The 19277-nt window shown below is 42.0% G+C and overlaps 1 protein-coding gene across 4 annotated transcripts in view; it reads right to left on the reverse strand.

The window, feature by feature from the left end:
• Positions 1-19277, reverse strand: part of LOC137213077 (hepatitis A virus cellular receptor 1-like) — an 89183-nt gene that overhangs the window by 67547 nt on the left and 2359 nt on the right. Inside the window, exons 3-4 of one of the 4 annotated variants that reach the window (XM_067717441.1) lie at positions 12474-12729; positions 1635-6850 (exon numbers count right to left, since the gene is read on the reverse strand). In XM_067717441.1, the coding sequence (XP_067573542.1) occupies positions 2955-3257 (303 nt within the window). In that variant the 5' untranslated portion in view covers positions 3258-6850; positions 12474-12729 and the 3' untranslated portion in view covers positions 1635-2954. Of the gene's footprint in view, positions 1-1634; positions 6851-11749; positions 12730-19277 lie in introns of those variants that run through there. The other 3 variants (XR_010937776.1, XR_010937777.1, XR_010937775.1) reach the window with 3 other exon arrangements.

Consider the following 19277-nt stretch of genomic DNA (forward strand, 5'->3'; position numbering starts at 1 on the left):
TCTTTTTCAAAACTGCTTGATCATTTTTTAACAGTGTCTTTTTCTTGTATATTTTCATGTGTGTATTTTATTTTTATTAAACATGTTAAATAAACATGGTTATTTTATAGTCTTCATCTTATTATTCCAGGATCTGAAGTTTTTGCAGGTCTCTTCCATCCATCTGCTGCTTCTTGCTCTTAGTTCTTGGTGTCTTATTCCACGGTTTCCTTCCTTCCTTCCTCCCTTCCTTCCTTTCACCCTTCCTTCCTTCCCTCCTCCCTCTCTTCCTCCCTCCCACTTAGTCACTCCATGCTTTTGTATCATGTAGTCATTTGCTCGTCATCTTTCTCTGTGTGTGTACATGTGTATTTGAACTGTAATCTGATCATTTTCCTTGACATTTTATATGTGGGAATACTTTGAGGTCTGGGATAAACTTGGCTTCCTCTATAGAGGATTCACTTTTGTTCTGCCAGGTGCTGGAGGCATTACTAGTTCCTGGGATGACTCCAGTTATATCCTCCACTTAGGGTATTCAGACCACCCAGAGAGTGTGGTTCTTTTGCTATAAACTGTGTCATGGACTGCTTAAGGTTTGAATGTTTTATAGAGGTTCCTGGCACATGTGTCTACACACACACACACACACACACACACACATATTTTCCTCTCCAGTGCAAAGTTTGAGACAGATTTTCCTTGCAGTCTCCAGAAGTGTCTGTAAGGTGTTTCTAAATTCACCCTTATACTCCACGCATAGCTTTTCAGATGTCCCATGTTCATGCTGGAAAATGTCTTATTAGACTCCCCACCTTTAATAGCCCTGGGGCTTTGGCTGCTTTTTCAAAGTCTTATGAGGCCATGAATACCAAAGTTCAAGTTCACCAGGTTCAGCAAATGCCCTTGGAGTGCTGGGCTCTACTTACACCTCTGAGCTCCACTTCACTCGATCCCTGGACTAAGACTTCTTAACTTTTCTGCTCGTTCATTGATGCTGTTAAGAAAATCCCAAATTTTTAGTTGTTTTCAGTAAGTATATTGACTCACTTGCTGTTTTTCCAGGAATGGAAATCAGTTTCATAAAGAAAAAGAAAACACTCATGTTTTATAACTCAATAGTCTTCATTTAAATAGTGTAGATATACAGTATTCACTGAAAATCCACTGCAGTTTTATAGATTAATCATACTATATATTTGAAAAGTGTTTTTAACTTTTCAAATTGCTTTCACATGTATCTGTGGTTCTCAAGGAGGGTGGTACTGCCCTTCAGGGGAGTCTAAAAAAGCTGAAGGAGTTGTTTTGGTTATCATTATGAATGGGGTCATTATCGGCATTTAGTGGGGAGCCAGGGATGCTAGACTCCTACAATGCACAGGACAGTCCTGCCCAAAGTATAATTGTCCTGTGTCTCATATGACTTATTTCCCCCCTGCTCATTGAGAGACTGAATGTCTGGTGAGATTTTAACATAAGAGGTGTGTTTTTGCTCACAATTCTTGTATCTTACCCTGTATCATAACATTGGGAATTATTTTAACATTACACTTCTTATTGAGGCGTAGCTCATTTCTAAGAATATTTTCTTTTTCATTTTCTCCACTTTGATAATCTTTAATTTGTCTTGGCACATTATTTGTACTTCAATTCAGATTATATTCCTGTTTCTCATTGTACGCAAACAAGTCCAGTTGTTATCACTTATCCTAATATTATTTAATAGTGGGGAACATCTCTGCTGCTTGTTTTTTTAAGTTCTAAATCCGAAAGAATATATTCTTTTTTTTTTTTTTTTTTGCGGTATGCGGGCCTCTCACTGCTGTGGCCTCTCCCGTTGCGGAGCACAGGCTCCGGGCGTGTAGGCTCAGTGGCCATGGCTCACGGGCCCAGCCGCTCCACGGCATGTGGGATCTTCCCGGACCGGGGCACGAACCCGTGTCCCCTGCATCGGCAGGCGGACTCTCAACCACTGCGCCACCAGGGAAGCCCTAATATGTTCATTTTAACTCTGTGCTATCATCTTACTTCTTCACTGTGCATTTTAGTGGAATTATGCCAGGGCACTTATAGATTGAACTAGATTTACAGATTGAACGAGAAAGCTACTCAAAATTACTCAATAACTACGTGTTGCAGGAGAGCAGCCATCGATGCTAAATAACCGAATGTGTGTGGCTATGTTCCAATAAAACTTTATTTAAAAACCAGGTTGTGGAGCAGGAGATGGCCTTGGGGCCCTCCTGCCCTACATGAAGCTGTCTTTCAAAGCACTCCAGACAGACACAGAGACAACCAGAAAAATCATGCTTAATTATAATTCTCTCCTTCATACTTTTCTGTATTTCCCAAATTCTCTAACATGTATTGTTATTTTTATGTATGTGTGCATTTATTTATTTTCACCACTCCTTTTATTTATCTATTTTCGGGAGAAGGAGTTTCCATAACAGATGCACGTGGTTCCAGACTGAAAAGACACAAATGCTGTATTGTGAAAATTCTCCTTCACACCTCTATTCCAAGCCATCTGTGTCCTTCCCCACAGGTAGCCAGTGTTATTTGGTACTTTGTGTTCTCCCAGAGACATGTTACCATGTGCAGTTAAGTGACCAGGACCATTGTGGTACACAACTCCAAGGGACGCCATTTATATAGAGCTCTTAGGATGCTACTGACAAGGAACACAATGGAATAGTGCCCCCTGGAGTTTTGCAATGCAGTGGCCTGATCAAAGATGTTTATTGTGTATGTGTGTGTGTAAATATACACCTACAAATATATGTAGATATGTGTGTGTAATTATACACTTACAACAAGTATTTAGGTATATACGTGCATGTGTATGTTCTTCTACTGCCCTCTTTTTAAAACCAGGAATAGTGTATTGTGCACACACCCCTCCGCACCTGGGCTTTTTTTCCCACTTGATAATACATCTGGATACTTTTTCCGTATCAATTTATAAAACATCCTCATTCTTTTTGATGGTGATGGTGATGGTGATGATGGTGATGGTGGTGGTGTTGATGGTGGTGGGGATGGTCGTGGTGGTGGTGGTTGATGGTGGTGGATATGGTCATGGTGGTGGCGATGGTGGTGGGGATGGTGATGGTGGTGGAGATGGTAATGGTGGTGGTGATGGTGATGATGGTGATGATGGTGGTGGTGGTGGGGATGGTGGTGGGGATGGTCATGGTGGTGAAGATGGTGATGGTGGTGGTGGTGATGATGGTGGTGGTGATGGTGGTGGTGGTGATGGTGGTGGAGATGGTCATGGTTGTGGTTGTGGTGGTGGTGGTCACCGACTGAATCTGCTGTGGGTGCCAGACGTTTTTCTAACCACTTTTCAGGTATTAACTCCCACAGTGCTCACAACAACCCCATGAGATAGGCATGGGAAGGCTAAAGGACTGACTCCAAGTCACAGCGGGTACATGCTCACCCTCTGAGGTTAAAAACGAATTCTCCCCTGGTTCCTTCTAGTATTTGTGTGGTATCATGGTTCAGATTTGAGTCTCCTCTCTGATCAGAGGTCTTCCTTCTATAAGTACAAGGTAAGGACCCAACTTCACTTGTTCCTGATGGCTCCAGTCAGTCTCAGCTCTGTTTCCCCGCTCTTTCCAGATGCCACCTTTCCCACACACACAAGTCTTGAATTATTTCAGTCTATTTTTGGACTTTCTGTTTCATTGTCTGTGTACTCAAGTGCCAACACCACACTTTTAGCTCTTGAGGTTTTATAACTGGTGTTAATATCTGGTAGGGTTTCATCTCCTCATTACTTTTCTTCCTCAGTACTACCCTGGATATTCCTGACTTATTTCTTCACATTAAATTAAAAAATTATGGTAAAATATACATTGCATAAACATTACCATGTAATCCTTTCGAAGCGTACAATTCAGTGACATTAAGTGCATTCACATTATTATACTACCATCACCACTATCCATTTACAGGACTTTAAAAAAAAATTTTTAATTGAAATTCAAATTGAAATATAGTTGATTTACATTGTTGTGTTAGTTTCAGGTGTACAGCAAAGTGATTCAGTTATACATACATATATATTCTTTTGTAGATTCTTTTCCACTTTAGGTTATTCTAAGATATTGAGTATAGTTCCCTGTGCTATACAGTAGGTCCTTTGTTGTTATCTATTTGATATATAAGTGTGTGTATGTTTTAATCCCAAATTCCTAATTTATCCCTCCTCCCAAAGAAATTATGGTTCTTTCGTAACCATACGTTTGTTTTCTATGTCTGTGAGTCTATTTCTGTTTTGTAAATAAGTTCATTTGTATCCTTTTTTATTTTTTTATAAGTTTTTTTTTAACCTTTTTTTGGTGTGTATTTTTTCGTGTATCCCACATAGCTTGTGGGATCTTATTTCCCTGACCGGGGATTGAACCCATGTCCCCTGTAGTGGAAGTGCAGAGTCCTAGCCACTGGACCACCAGGGAATTCTCCTGTATCATTTTTTGAGATTCCACATTTAGGTGATTATGGTATTTGTCTTTCTCTGGCTTACTTCACTTAATATGATAATCTCTAGGTCCATCCCTGTTGCTGCAAATGGCATTATTTTATCCTTTTTTGTGGCTGAGTAATATTCCATTGTGTATATATACCACATCTTCTTTATCCACTCATCCAGAATTTATTTTTAATCATCTCAAACTGAAACTCAATACCCATTAAACAATAACTTCTGTTTTCCCCTCCCCCCAGACCTTAGCAAACACCATTTTACTTTCTCTATAAATTGGACTATTCTCAGTACCTCCTATAAATAGAATCATATAGTATTTGTCCTTTTGTGTCTGGCTTACTTCATTTGGCATAATGTCCTCAAGGTTCATCCTCATTGTAGCATTCTTTGTTATAAGTGTATACTTTTCCACTGTATGTATGGACCACATTTAGTTTATCCATTCATCTGTGGATGGACACTGTGTTGCTTTCACCTTTTGGCTATTGTAAATAATGCTGCTATGAACGTGGGTGTACTCCACATTAATTTCAGAATCAGTTTGTCCAGATCAAAATAAAAAATCCTTCTGCTGCTTTTATAATTACCCTCTACTCCCCGCCCCCCATACACACACCTCCCAATGGTCACTTATTATTTTGTTCAAATCACAACACACCCCAGACACCGTTTTGGACTTATATTTCATCACTGCAGTGCCTCTTGTGGGTTTGCCTGCACAGCATGCACTCCCCTTCTAGTAAAGCTTCTAGTAAAACTGTCTCCCATCTTCCATTTGGAAAACCACGTCTCCTTTGCTCTCAGCCCAAGACTCCAGCCATTGGCTTCAGGGATTGGTTATGGCAACTTTTGGTAGTAAATTGTTCTTCCTGCACTTACCTGCAGGTCCTACCCTCCTCCAACCTAAGGGAGCGTCTAGAGGTCTCCAAATGTGCCCTGGCTTCCCTGACTCTGGAGGGCCCTCCTTGCCAGGCATCTCCTGCACTGGCCCTTCTGGGAAACCTTTCGGCTTCTCCCTTGTCTGTAACTTCGGGGCTGCTGGCTTCCTTCCCCTGCCACTGAGCCCCTCCGTCCCGTTTAGGAGCCATCCTCGTACCTGCTTGATCCACCCGCTGGCTGTTCTCACCCTGGGCGCATGTCCCAGTCCTTTCACCGCTCCATCATCCACTGCATGTAGCACAGTGTTTTTCACATAGTAGGTGCTGATTTGAATTGGGCTGAGCCAAGATCATTCTCCTCTGCAGGATTAGGCTCAAGTAAAGCAAGCAAAGCCCTCCCACACCAGGCAGAGGACTTCAAGGAAGCGTTACTGACGTCATCCCACAGGTGACCTGTGACATCTGGGCACAACCTCTTCCCCTTAAGTTCTAGCTGTGTGCTGCTCCTGGTCACTTACAGGTTCCTATGCATCCTGGGTCGCTGTGCCTGAGTCACCCCCTTCCCTGTCCACCTCTGAAAGTTCTGAACAGCAGGAGGCAGAGGGGCTGCCAATAGGATCTCATTCGTGCCTGGCTCACTGTGTGGTGGGCTCTCTACCCTTCGGGTTGTAGTTCTCTTCCTGAAAAGTCCTCTGCAGCCTGACTTTTTTGGTGTACATGTGTTTGTTTGTACGTTTCATTGCATTTTGTGTCATCTTAATTGTTTCTTTCTCTTGATTTCTAAACATTTAAAACTCACTTCTTCATGGAAGGTTTACTGGGTGCTTCCTTAGCGCTTGGCACATGCAACGAACATAAGCAAGGTTTCTAATCTCACGGGTTTTATATCCTTATAGATGCTGGGAGAGAGCAGGCAATTAGCAAGGAAACATAAATTACCACAATAATTTCAGAGAGTGAGAAAATAGATAACATAGGATAAGGCGCTAGAAAATTATTTGGGAATAGGTGGAGAATATTTTAGATTTTGGTGTTTCTGCTTCTTCCCTCTTAGAATCCAGCTTCCATGTTATTAGGAAGCCCACGCTGCCACGTGGAAAAACCCAAACAGAGGATAATTGAGGCCCTCACGTGAGCTCCCAGCAGGCAATTTAAGGCAATGAACTAGAAAGCAGTAGGGGAGGCAACTTTAGAGACGTTGATGAGAAAAGGTATTTTTGAGGAGGTGGTATCTGAACTAAGATTTGAAAAGTAATAAGGAGATATCCATACAGTGAGGAGAGAAAGAAGAGCACATGCAAGAGGCCCGAGGAGGGCCTTCCCTGGTGGCGCGGTGGTTGGGAGTCCGCCTGCCGATGCAGGGGACGCGGGTTTGTGCCCCGGTCCGGGAAGATCCCACATGCCGTGGAGCGGTTGGGCCCGTGAGCCATGGCCGCTGAGCCTGCGCGTCCGGAGCTTGTCTCCGCAACGGGAGAGGCCACAACAGAGAAGCCGCATACTGCAAAAAAAAAAAAAAAAGGCCCGAGGAGGGAAATTATTCATTTTGTTTGAGAGATAGTGGCATGATATAGGCTGGAAAAGCAGGCCAAGATCAGATCATTCAGGGCTTTTTAGGCTACACCAAAAGGGTTGAGTACAAGTGAGAAGCCGTTGGAGCGATCTGATTTGCAATGACCTCTCTGGCTACTGTGAAGGAACATGTCCTGGGAAGTCCCGTGGGGCAAGTCAGAGGAAGAGCTGGCCTATAACTTGGATTCCCTTTGCAAAAATGTAACCTATGAAGGAAGCCAACATACAAAAGATACATTGGATGTGAAACAGATGGAGAAACTTAAGTCTAGGGAAGTCAAGTGACTTGAGCGATTGCGCACGACAGATGCAGAGGTCCTGCTCAAGGAGGCTGAGGGGATGTGCAGCAAACGCCATTTATTTTAATTCCCTCTACTTTGCTTCAGTCACCAGTTTGGTAAGAGGAGAATTTCAACCATCTGCAAGTAATCCAAATGCCTTACTAACCTGCCTACCCACCCACACCCACCAAAAAAAAAAAAAAAAAGAGGGAAAGAAGCCAAGCACAGAGCTTGTATGCCTGCACTCACCACAATCATTTCTGTGTATCACAGCTCTTGTCATCTTACATTATACATGAATAACTAATCAACCAAACACAAACCCACTGATGAAAAAAACACGCCTTGGATTGAGAATGTGTACAGGGTAAAGAGTAATATTAATTTCACCGGTAAATACCAAAAAGGAAGCAAACCCAAGGGATATCAGGACAAGAATCGTGTTTCTGAACACTTCTGGGAAAGGAAACTTGCCAAGAGGCAAGGAGAAGAGGAAGGCAAGGATCCGGCCGACCATCTTCGGAGCTTTTTGCTTCTGTCACCATCAGCGTAAGGAACGTCACCCTAGGTCAACCAACAGGCTGACGCCCAACAACTTAAACCCCCATCTGTCGGTCTCACCCAGTTGAGCAATTCATACAATAATCTTCCACTATTCCCTAAAGGACCTATAGGTGTTAGTCTTAACTCACCAACCAGCACTGAAGTGAACTCCAAATGCTTTTTGAACTTCCATAACTCTAGGCATGTAATAGGTGTCCGATAAATGCAACCTTCCTCAAACTCCCTAAATGAAGTCTGTCTCCGTCTCCAGCATTTTCCTGGAATGTGTCTCTTGACCACTAAGGGTGAACCCCTCATCTCCACATCTAGGGAGTGGTCTGGCGCTTTCCTCCCCCTCCTCCTGGGCTTCTTGACGGCCTCTGACACGGTTGAGATCCTTCGGTTGTCTTTCCTGACTCTGAACTTGCCTGGTTCTAATTTTTCTACTAATGGCCTTTCCTCCCTGACTGCCAGCGACTGCAAATACATATGCCACAGACTCTATGTTTCTCTCTTATCACTCTTTCCCCATAAGAAATAAACTGCATCTCCTTTCAAATCAATGCATGTGTCTTTCACCATCAGTCACATTCTATGCAAAGTACCTGTTTATGGGCCTCTCTGTCAACTAGACTTCAAGCTCCTCTCGATGCCCCGGGGCCTGGCACAGAGCTGGCAGTAGGTAGATGCTCAGGACACACCAGCCCAACTGGGCAGACTCTATCCTTCAAACTACACTTGCAGGTAGACCGGGTGGAGTCTTATCCCCATTATTGAGAGGGGACCCCCCAAATATCAGGGAATTTAAGTAAACATTGAAAACATGCTTCCTGGTGTTAGCTACTGAGATTCCGTATCTTCGGCACAATCATCATTCTGATATTGCCAATCGTACAAGGACTGTCGAGCTAATCTCGATGCTGTCTAGATACCGGTGTCCGATCTTTTTCATGCCCTTCCGAACAGGCTTGAATTTGCCAGTGTCTCTTTTAAAAGACAGCCTGCAGGACTGAGCATAAAACTGCATGTGGCCTGACCCGGCAGCACGCGCTGGGATTATTGCTTCCCTCCTCACACTCTGCTGTTCTATTAATAGAGCCGAAGATTGCATTAGGGTTCTCAACAGCCTCCTTACGCTGTAGGTTTGCATCAAGCTGGCGATCAGCTAACCCCCCGGGTCTTCTTTATGAACGTCTTCTGTCAAGCCAGGCCTCCCCGACAGCCACTTGGGCAACTGAATTTTGGAATGCTCAGGATTATCTACGACCCAAACTAGAAGATACAAAACCGGGTGTTGCCTTTCTTTCTCGTGTGGGATCTGCTGAGTAGGTGCCGGGGTCTTGGGGGCGTGTCCGGCCACTGTCGAGGGAATCTCCGGAATCCGCAAAAGCAAGAGGATGGTGATGAAATTCATTTTCAGACTCGCTTCAGATAATGCTTATGCTCGTCCCTTCTCCTCTGAGATTACAGTCCCTTCTTCATCTTGTTCTGACGCTGGGTGTTTATACGCAGAGCCTCTTGTTCCTCCCACCCATGGGCACAGCCATGCTTTTATTTCTTCTGCCCTCTCCAAGCAGTATTCTTCTTAGCGTGAGTGTCTAACTCAGCTCTGCGGCCTGTCCTCTACTGTCCTCACGTCTAATCTTTTATCTTATCTCATCTTTTTTCTTCCCTCTGTCTCTGTGTGTGTGTCAGTATTGTGTTTGGTTACATAGCTCTGTTTTCAACCTGCTTGAATGCCCCCTTCAGAGATGACAATGCTTCCCCCCTGTCCCTTCATTAGTTTTTCAGCCACTTGAATTAGCCGATTGGTAATTGTAGAAATCGCAGTGTGGGCTATTGTGGTGAGTCTTGGTTTCCACTTCAGGAAACGTCTCGATATGTGGGACTTGGGTCTCAGAATTTGAGTGCAGGGCCTTGAACTTTGGAATCTGGGCCCAGAAGGCAGAGACAGCTGCTTTTTCCTCAGCCAGCAGAGGGAACCGGAACGCAGGGGTACAAGCAGGCGTTCCTTGCATCTACCAGAAGAGGGCGTCATACCCACGGTCCTCCAAACTTGCTTGGAATTTCTGCCACAGAAATAGATCTCGTCCCGGTGGCCTCCTGAAGACTCAAGGATGAGATGGGATGACACTACAGCCACGTTACTTATTGGTACTTTGGCCACTTCCAATACTGTGTAATGGTAAAAAGCTAAGAATTTTGAAGAAGTGGACCCAACGTTGGTCCAAATTAATGGGTGGGTTTGTGGGCCTGGGCTATGAATGTGTGGCTGGCAAATTGGAAAGCTGATGGGGCCATGAGGCTTGGTGGTGGAAATGACGATGAGAATGCCTGGTGTTCTCTGACGTAACCTGTAGAGCATGTGAGCCAGCCGGGTTGGAGGGGCCTTGCACATCTCCACCTATGACATTTAGAATTTCTGTTTGGCAAGGCAGCTCGTGGAGGGGCTAGAGCAAGTTTCCAAGTGGAGACACAGGTGGAAGGGAAGGTGAAGGTGGCACCGTGTCACCCATTTCCAGGTGGAGTTAAAAGACATAGCTGTTTTCTTTGGGGGCTGCCCCCACACCCTTCATTAAGACTAAGTTGGTAACTGATTTAAAAAAGAAGAAATGAAGATTAAGCCCAAGAGGCTGGAGGAGAAAATGGTTTCCAGGAGGAGAGGGCTGCTACTTCATTAACACCACTGAGTGTTCAAGGAGCCCACTGCCCTCCTACCCTCCCAGGCAGTGCTGGGTGACGGCCAGGGCTAGGAGGCAAAGGGCTCTGTCACTGCCAAGCAGTGGAGCCGTTTAGTAAAATATTTACCCACGTGCATAAGAATGATGATGACAGAATGACGAACAGCATTTCAATAGCTTTAAGGTACGTGGGAGAGCAGGCCTGGATTTTTTTTTTATTATTATTTTTTTACTTATTTGGCTGCACAGGGTCTTAGTTGTGGCAGGCGGGCTCCTTAGTTGTGGCATGCGAACTCTTAGTTGTGGCATGCATGTGGGATCTAGTTCCCTGACCAGGGATTGAACCCGGGCCCCCTGCGTTGGGAGCGTGGAATCTTAAACACTGCGCCACCTGGGAAGTCCCAGCCCTGGATATTTTTTAATGAGAATGGTGACTTTCTGTTTAATTCCTGAGGCTTCTCTCTTGCGCCAACCGTACCCACATTCAAATAAGAGAGCTGTGGCTGGGGAGGGGGCTCACCAGGCTGGCAGAAGGTGCTGCCTGCAGGATGCTGTCACCCAGAGGGACTGGAGCCAGCCTCACAGCCAATCGCAAGCTACCGTCCACTTCCTGTAACTTCTGAAGAATAAAGATTTTCAGTCCCTGTCCCCGCGATAGCTAGACTGATCCTCTGCTATGGTCACTCAATTAATGATATTGATTCATTACGAGTGTGATTGATTCATTATAAGTGTTCTTATTCAGCCTGGCATGTAGGGAGCGTTTGCCCTGGTTGGCGTGGTAATTCTGAGTTGGAGATGAGGACAGAAGAAGGCAGAGGGAACAAAGTACAACCACACACTAGGTGTCTAGCTGTGTCCAGTGTGGAAATGGAAAGGAAAAAAGGAAACTTTTTGGCTAAACACTCCCCCCCACTCCATTAGGGAGCTTTTTGCATTTCCATCCCCAGTTTGGAAAAGAAATAATGAAACAAAATGTATTTTCTCCATCATTTTAAAGGAAAACTTCATGTCTCTAAATATATCAAACAAGGTTATAGGAGTAAATAAATTACAGATATTTGTGTGTTAGATCAGTAAAGAGTGTTTGAAAAATATAATTTCACTTTCTCTCAGCCTCACACCCTCTGCCTTTTTTCATGTCTTTTCCAGGTACTGTATGCCTCTAGTTATGACTGTTAGAAAGAAACCATCTTGGCTTTCCCATATTATACATTTCTAGAAGGGCTGACTTAGGATCTGTACACACATGCTTATTTTTTATTTCCTGGAAGAAAACAAACTAGCCCTGAATTTAAGAGCATGCTCAGAAGTCAGTTCTTGAGGAAAGAAGCTATTTATTTATTTAAGGGAAATACAAAGGGCCCATTACTTTTAGACAGGGAATTTAGGCTTGGTGGAATTTTCATGAATAAAAATTCATTTTATTAAAGATTTTCTGGTTAAAAATACGGTTTGCTTTTTTGGTGCAAAGTCTGCCGTGTCTGTTCTGAACAGTAAGGCTTGTGGGGCTACCGAGACAGATAAAGTGAACGGACTCTTCAATCAGAGAGGGGCTTGGCCTGCCGGTAAAATGCAATACCAAGAAGTAAACAAAGAGCCTTTTGCGAAGAAGACAGAGTTTAAATGGATCTTGCTTTTCCAATTTGAAAACGTGCTCACGGTGGTTAGTAACTGAGTCAAGACATTTAAATCCTACGTACACTTGTATATCTTAACAGCGACCTTTTTTAAGTGTGCAGTGGGGATAAGCAGATGAGCAAAGCAATGCTCCGGAAAGAGCACTGTAGGTAATTGAACATGAAATATGTTGCAATCTGATAACATTAATAACATGCAATCACTTCTTTCTCTCTAATATGCAGTTCATTTGGCTAGAGTCTAACTAAAGCACTCCAGAACTGTTAGTGTAGGAATCCTGCCACAAACCTATGAAGTAAGCAGTTCCGTTTTTGTGCATTTTGAAGTATCTCTGTATTAATCGTCTATTCTGTGCAGCAAATTAGCCCCAAACGTAGTAGCTTCAAACAAGTATTTAATGTCTCACCCAGTATCTGAGGGTCAGGAATTGGGAGTGGCTTAGCTGGGAGGTTCCGGCTCCAGGTCTCTCGGGAAGTTGTTGAGATGTGAGCTGGGGTAGCTGTCGTCTGAAGGCATGGCTGGGGCTGGCAGATGCACCGTTAAGATGTCTCACAATCCTGGCAGGTTAGTTCGGGTTGCTGACAGGAAGCTGCAATTCTTCTCCACGTGGGCCTCTCTAGCAGGCTACTTGTGCATCTTGACGGCGTGAAAGCCGGCTTCCCCTAGAGTGATCAGAGAGAGAGAGCCAGGCGGAGGGCGCGTGCCTTTTCTGATCCAGCCTCGGAATTCAACCGCCATCATTTCCCCCACATTCTATTCATTAGAAGCCAGTGACTAAGTACAGACCACACTCAGGGTGAGGGGAATTCAACGCCACCTCTTACAGGAGGACTAAAGAATGTGTGAAGATACTTTAAAACCATCATGACCCTGTTTACAGATGAGGGTGGCTTATCCGCTCAAGGTCACCTGGCTACTAGAAGACCCTCCGTGCGAGGCAGCAGACTGTTTTATTTCCTCTCTGCTGTGCCATCCACACACAAAACAAACCAGAAGAGCCCACATTCCTGAAATCACTGCACACAAGTTCAGAATCTGCCCTTTTAAACCGGCCAAGATCTTCTAAAAGCAGCAGGAGATTTTCTGTTGGAAATGGATGAAATGGACACAGGACTGGAAGGTAGGAGTCAGCTTTCTTCTTAATCAGCTCTGCGACCTTGAGAGAAAAAACGCTTCTCTCTGGGCTGGTTTCCTCCTTTGTAAAACAAGACGGGCTAGCTGAGTGGTTTCCAAACTTAGTTGGCCATCACAGTCCTCTGGGGAATAAAAAACTCTCTGGCCTTACATTAAATCTACCAGGTCACGACCTCCAGGAATCTGTAAAATTAAAAAGCTCCCCAGGAGTCCAACGGACGGCTGTGCAGACACTAGGAACCGCTGGACTAGATTATTGCTCGTGCTTCCAGCTCTAACGTTATGTTGACTCCTCCCTTCTGACTGGATGTACCCAGGTAACTCATCAGTTCTGAACCCTTGCTACAATCATCAGGGAAATGTTAGATGTCTGGGGCTCCCCTCAGGCAAAATAAATCAGACATTCTGGGAAGGGGCCTAGGGATCATTACGGTCTGTTTGTTTTTATCAGTCTGTTTTCCAATAGTCATGTTCAACCTTGGTGACACATTAGAATCAGTTGAGAAGTTTTAAGAAAGATCACTGCCCACACTGTCCCCCAGAATAGTGAAATCAGAATCTTGTGGGTGGAAGGAAGCATCAGTATTGTTTAAAGTTCCCAGGTGATTATAATGAATAGTCACACTGCCCAATGTTGGCCTCATTTGAGGTAATTCCAATGCTGCCTCACCCGTAAAAGATTATTCAGAAGAAAAATTATTCAGAGATCCTAGATGCCACGGTATTCTAAGAAAAAATGCATTTGAAATGGAAGATGGTAAAAATTAAATGGAAGTGAGTTTCCATTTCTGTCAATATGGCAGACTAAATAACTTGAAAATCCTCCCACTATAAATACTGGTTTATAAATATAAACCATGTATAAATACTGGTCAAGATGCAATAAACACCCATTGAAATGAGCTCATGGGACAACAAGGAAAGGCGTCCAGTGCCAGAAGCAAGAGAAAGATGACAGTTAGCATGGTGAGCAAGGAGGAGGATGCGGAGCTGGTCTCAGGCAGGTTTGTTGGCCTTGAAAGGCTGAAGTCTGAGCATCAAAATGGAAAGAAGACTGTGGTTTGAGTCCAGTAAAGTGGGGAGATGGAACTGACATCCCCGAATAAATGTGGGACCTTGAAAGGGATGAATCATCATAGAAATAATTCAGTGGAAAAAAATCTCCCTAGTGGCACAGGGAGACAAGAAAATTTGTCTTGGCATAAGTTGAAAGTGGAGAAAAAAGTCTTCACTGAGAATTTGGGACTACAGCCCAGTCTCATGTAAATCTGGGACTGAAATTTACCCTTCCTCTATGGTCCAGGAACCCTAAAGTGGAAACAAAAAAAAGATAAAAATACGGACCCAACACCAAACTACTGAACATACACGGATACAATCCACCATAACCAAGATGTAGTAGGTACAAAAGTCCCAAGAACCTCAGATAACAGAACTATCAGACAGACTATAAAATAAGTAAGTTAAAAAATTATTAAAAACATAAAAGAACATTTGGAACCATGAGAAAATAACATAACACTGTAGAAAAAGGTAGATTTGAAAGATAACTAAACAGAACTTCTAGAAATGACACATATAGTCATTGAAATGAAAAGCTCAGTGGATGAGTTACACAGCAGATTAGACACAGCTGAAGAAAAAAATAGCAAATGGATCTGAAGAAAATGCCCAGGAAGCAGCACAGAGAGTCAAAGTGATGGGAAGTCTGAGAGAAAAGCTCAGGCTATGTTGCATAGAAAGAGAAGGTGCGTTGTACACCTAATATGAGCACCAGAAGGTGAGAATAGAGAGGGTGTAAAGGAGACAGGATTTACATAGACAGCTGCTGACAGTTTTCCAGGTTTGATCAAAAACCTGCATCCTGAGATTTTGGGTATGCAGTGAATCTTGAACCATGTAAATAAAAGAAATTCACACCTGAACACCACATGGTAAGAATGCAGGAAGTCAAAGACAAGAGAGAAAAATCTTAAAACCAGAAAGAAAGAACAGATTACCTACAAAGGAATGATATTTAGACTGACAGCAAATGTCTCAACAATAAATAGAAAACAAGAAGATGTGACATATTCATAAAAGTGCTGAGGATAAAATAACTTTCAATCTAGAATTTTACACCCAGAGAAATCATCATTCAAGGATAAGGGTGAAACAAGACAATTTTATACTAATAGAGAAAACACGTCACTCATATAACCTCCCTAAAAAAAAACTACTAAAGGATATGTTTCAAGGGAAAGGGCTGGTACCTAGAAGAAAGGGAGAAAAACATGCTAGAAACAAAGGTGAACAAATTGGTAAACATGAGCAAGTCGAAACAATGTATAAAACTAAAATGACAGTAGTGATTAAATTTAGGGGTATAAAAACAGGTGAGTCTAAAATAAGAAGTAATAATAACATGTAAAAGGGAGGATGTAATTGAAGTTGAATAATTCTCTGTTTACTGTAGAGTTTCAGGGAGGCTGGATTAAGTGTACATGTTAAAAATTGTAAAGTAATCACTAAAGGAATAGAAATATACCTTACAACTCCTAAACTAGTTAAAGAGGAAAAGGGAATAAAGAATTCTTGATCAGTTCAACAGAAGAAAAGGAAGGAAGTAAACGAAAAACTTAGAGAAAACAGAAGAAAATGAGACATCAGTTCCAAATGTCAGAAATCAGTAGATCAACAGGCTGTCTTATACATTGCTAGTGGGAGTACAAATTGCAAGAGTACCTTTGGAAAACAGTTTAGCATTATTCTGTAAAGTTTTACACTTACACATCTCATGACGCAGTAATCACTCCAAAGAGAAAATTCTGCCTGCATACACTGGAAGATAAGACTACTTATCACCGCTGCTTGTAACAGCAAAAAATTGGAACAACTCAGAGGCCTGTGACAGGAGAATGGACAAGCTAATTTGTGGGACAGTCATGAAATGGAATTTTATACAACTATGGAAAATAATGAACTACAGCCAGAAGCAACAGTCTAGTTGAATCTTAGTAATACCATGTTGAGTAAGAAATATAGGCCTCCTCAGAAAATTTTTGTAAAATTTTAAACCGAGTATATGATAAAAATTTGATAAAACTTTTTTTTTTGATAAAACTTTTTAAAAAGCAAAGAAGAATAATAAATACAAGATTTGGGACTGGTGGTTTCTTCAGGTGGGGGAACAGTAGAGGAGGAGCACATAAGTAGTTGCAAGTCACTGTTACTGTTTTAGTTCTCTAGTTGAATAGTAGGTTTACAAGTGTTCATAATATCAAAAAATAAAATAAGGCCATGGATATACCTAATGATGATAGTATGTTTATGCCAGAGATTGTGATTAATATAGTTTTGTGCCCCTAAGTTTCATTAAAAATATTGGCAATTACATTAAATGTAAATGGACTAAACTTACTAGTCAACCCAATAAATAAATAAATAAGATCCAGGTACATGCTGTTTATAAGAGACTTACCTAAAAATCAAAGACATAGAAAGGTTGAAAGTAAAAGGATGGAAAAAGATATGCCAGACAAAATGCCAGCTAGAAGTGAGAGTAGTTATATTTATTGCAGGCGAAGTAGACTTTAAAGCAAAAAGCACTAGGGTTAAATATCATCTGTGCATATATTAAAGAAATGGTTCACTAGGAAAACAGTAAATCTAAGCTTGTATGCGCCTAATTACACAGCTTCAAAATAAATAAAGCAAAATGAGAAATAACATGTTAAAAAATAAAAAAATGCAGTCATACTATGAGATTTTCATAGCCCTTTTTGATGTACCTTATCACATACTTTTAAAATATAGAGAGCAAAGTTTGAGAGATTTACAGTAGATACTGGCAAATTCAGTCATATAAGGAGATTTTAATGTACCACTATAAAAAGTGATAGATATTAGTAAGGCTAAAGAAAATCTGGGTGATGTAATTAACAAGCTTGATTTAACAGACTCATACAGAATGCTATACAACAAATAAGATATACACATTCTTTTCAAAACCACATGGAGTATTTATAAAAACTATTTTTACCAAAGCAAAATCTCAACAAATAATAAAGAATGTGCTTCATACAGACCACCTCTCTGACCTTAATTAAGTTAGACATAAATAACTAAAAACCAAAACAAAAACTTGTGTTTAGAAATGTAAAAATACACATGTATTGAGGCAAAGAAGAAATCTAAACATTCTTCGCCTGGGATGGTAATAAAAATTCTACATATTTTGTGGAATGTAGTTTCAGTGGCACTTGGAGTGAACTCTGTAGCCTTAAATGTTAAAAAAAAAAAGAAAACCGAAGCGTGAAAATTAATTACTTAAGCCATCAAGAATCTTTTTAAGCCAACAAAATAAATCCAGAGAACAGAACAAAGAAAATAACATGATATATTAACAATACACAATTAGATCAGGAGTCCCCAGCCCCTGGGCCTCCGACTGCTAGTGGTCCAAAGCCTGTTAGGAACCCGGCTGCACAGCAGGAGGTGAGCGGCGGGTGAGCTAGCAAAGCTTCAACTGCGGCTCCCATTACTGCATTAGCCCCTGAACCGTATCCCTCCCCCCACCCCCTACGGTGGAAAGAAAAAGGTTGGGGACCACTGATTAGATTATATTTTCTATATGGTATATATTCTTAGACATAAGAACATAAAATATATAATAGTATATAAAAGTGAAAATTAATGAAACAAAAAATAGTATTAACCAAATTGAAAGTTGATTCTTTGAAAACACTAGTAGAAAGTAGAAAGAAACACTAGATAAAAATAGGGAGGTCTCTGACACAACTGATCCAGAAAAGAGAAGATACATATACAATAATATTTGGAATGAAAAAAAATGAAGGGTATGGATAGATGCAGCAGAGATTAGAATATATTCAGAGAAAACTATGAACAGCATTTTGTTAATAAATTTGAAAACCTAGCTGGTATGGACAATTTCCCTGAAAAATATAATGAGCAAAAATTGAGTCAGGAAGAATATAAAACCTAAAGACACCCATAGCCATCAAAGAAATGGAATCAGTATAAAAATCAACCTAGGAAATGTTTATCCCAGAGCCAGACATTTTACTGGCAAGTTCTACCAAACAGTCAAGGAACACATAATTCCAATTTTATACACACTGTTCGAGAAAATGGAAAAAGAAGGAACCAGTTCATTTTTTGAGGCCAGTATAACCAGAGAAGGGCAGTATGAGAAGGGAAAACTGCAGCCTATTTGACTTATGGACATGGATACAAAAATGCCTACAGTGAAGTTAGATGTTGACCTTCATTCATTCATTCATCCTTTCATTCGTTCAACAAATATTTGCTTAGTGTTAACCATGCACCAATAGGCACTGTGCTAATACTTGGAGAGCAGAAATGGACAGGAGCTTATGGCTAGTGGAAGAGATAAGCAATAAAGCAAATGATCACACAGGGTAGGGTACACAGAGGGCATTCTGGCAGGATAACAGTGCATACCGAGGGGGATTCAACCTGGTCAGAGAGGTCAGGGAATGCTTTCCAGGCATATTAGTGGAGTAAGAATGAGTGTGGGAAGAGCATTTAGGAGGTTACTGCACGGGCTCCAGTGGGAGATCTGAGATGCAGTAGCAGGAAAGGTGAATTTGAGAGACATTGAGGAAGTAAAACCAACAGAGCTTCATGATGGATTGCACATGGGAAGGTGTCAACCTGGAGAGGGGTCAACCTTGTCTCTAAGATGGCTGGGGCTCTGTTCATGGAGAAAACTTTAAAAGAGGTTCAGGTTTAGGGGAAACGAGCATGCATGTGGTTTTGGAAATGTGGAGTTTGGGGTAACTTAAGGAAGGCTAAGTGGAAATGATGAATAGGAAATTAACCAGAGCCTGGAGTTCTGTGGGGAGGGCAGGCTGGAGATTTTAATTTGAGTGGCATCAGAAAGTAGATGGTAATTAACCCATCCTTCAGGGGATCTCATCCAGAGAGGGTGTGTAGTTAGGGGAGAGAATGAACACCACTATTTAAAGGAAAGGCAGAGGTGGAGGAGTCAGGGCAAAGAGAGGAGGAAAGGCAGGAGACGTATGAGGAAAGGCAGGAGAATGTGGGCATC

The sequence above is a fragment of the Pseudorca crassidens genome, chromosome 19, assembly GCF_039906515.1.
Source record: "Pseudorca crassidens isolate mPseCra1 chromosome 19, mPseCra1.hap1, whole genome shotgun sequence".
NCBI classification, from domain to species: Eukaryota; Metazoa; Chordata; class Mammalia; order Artiodactyla; family Delphinidae; genus Pseudorca; species Pseudorca crassidens.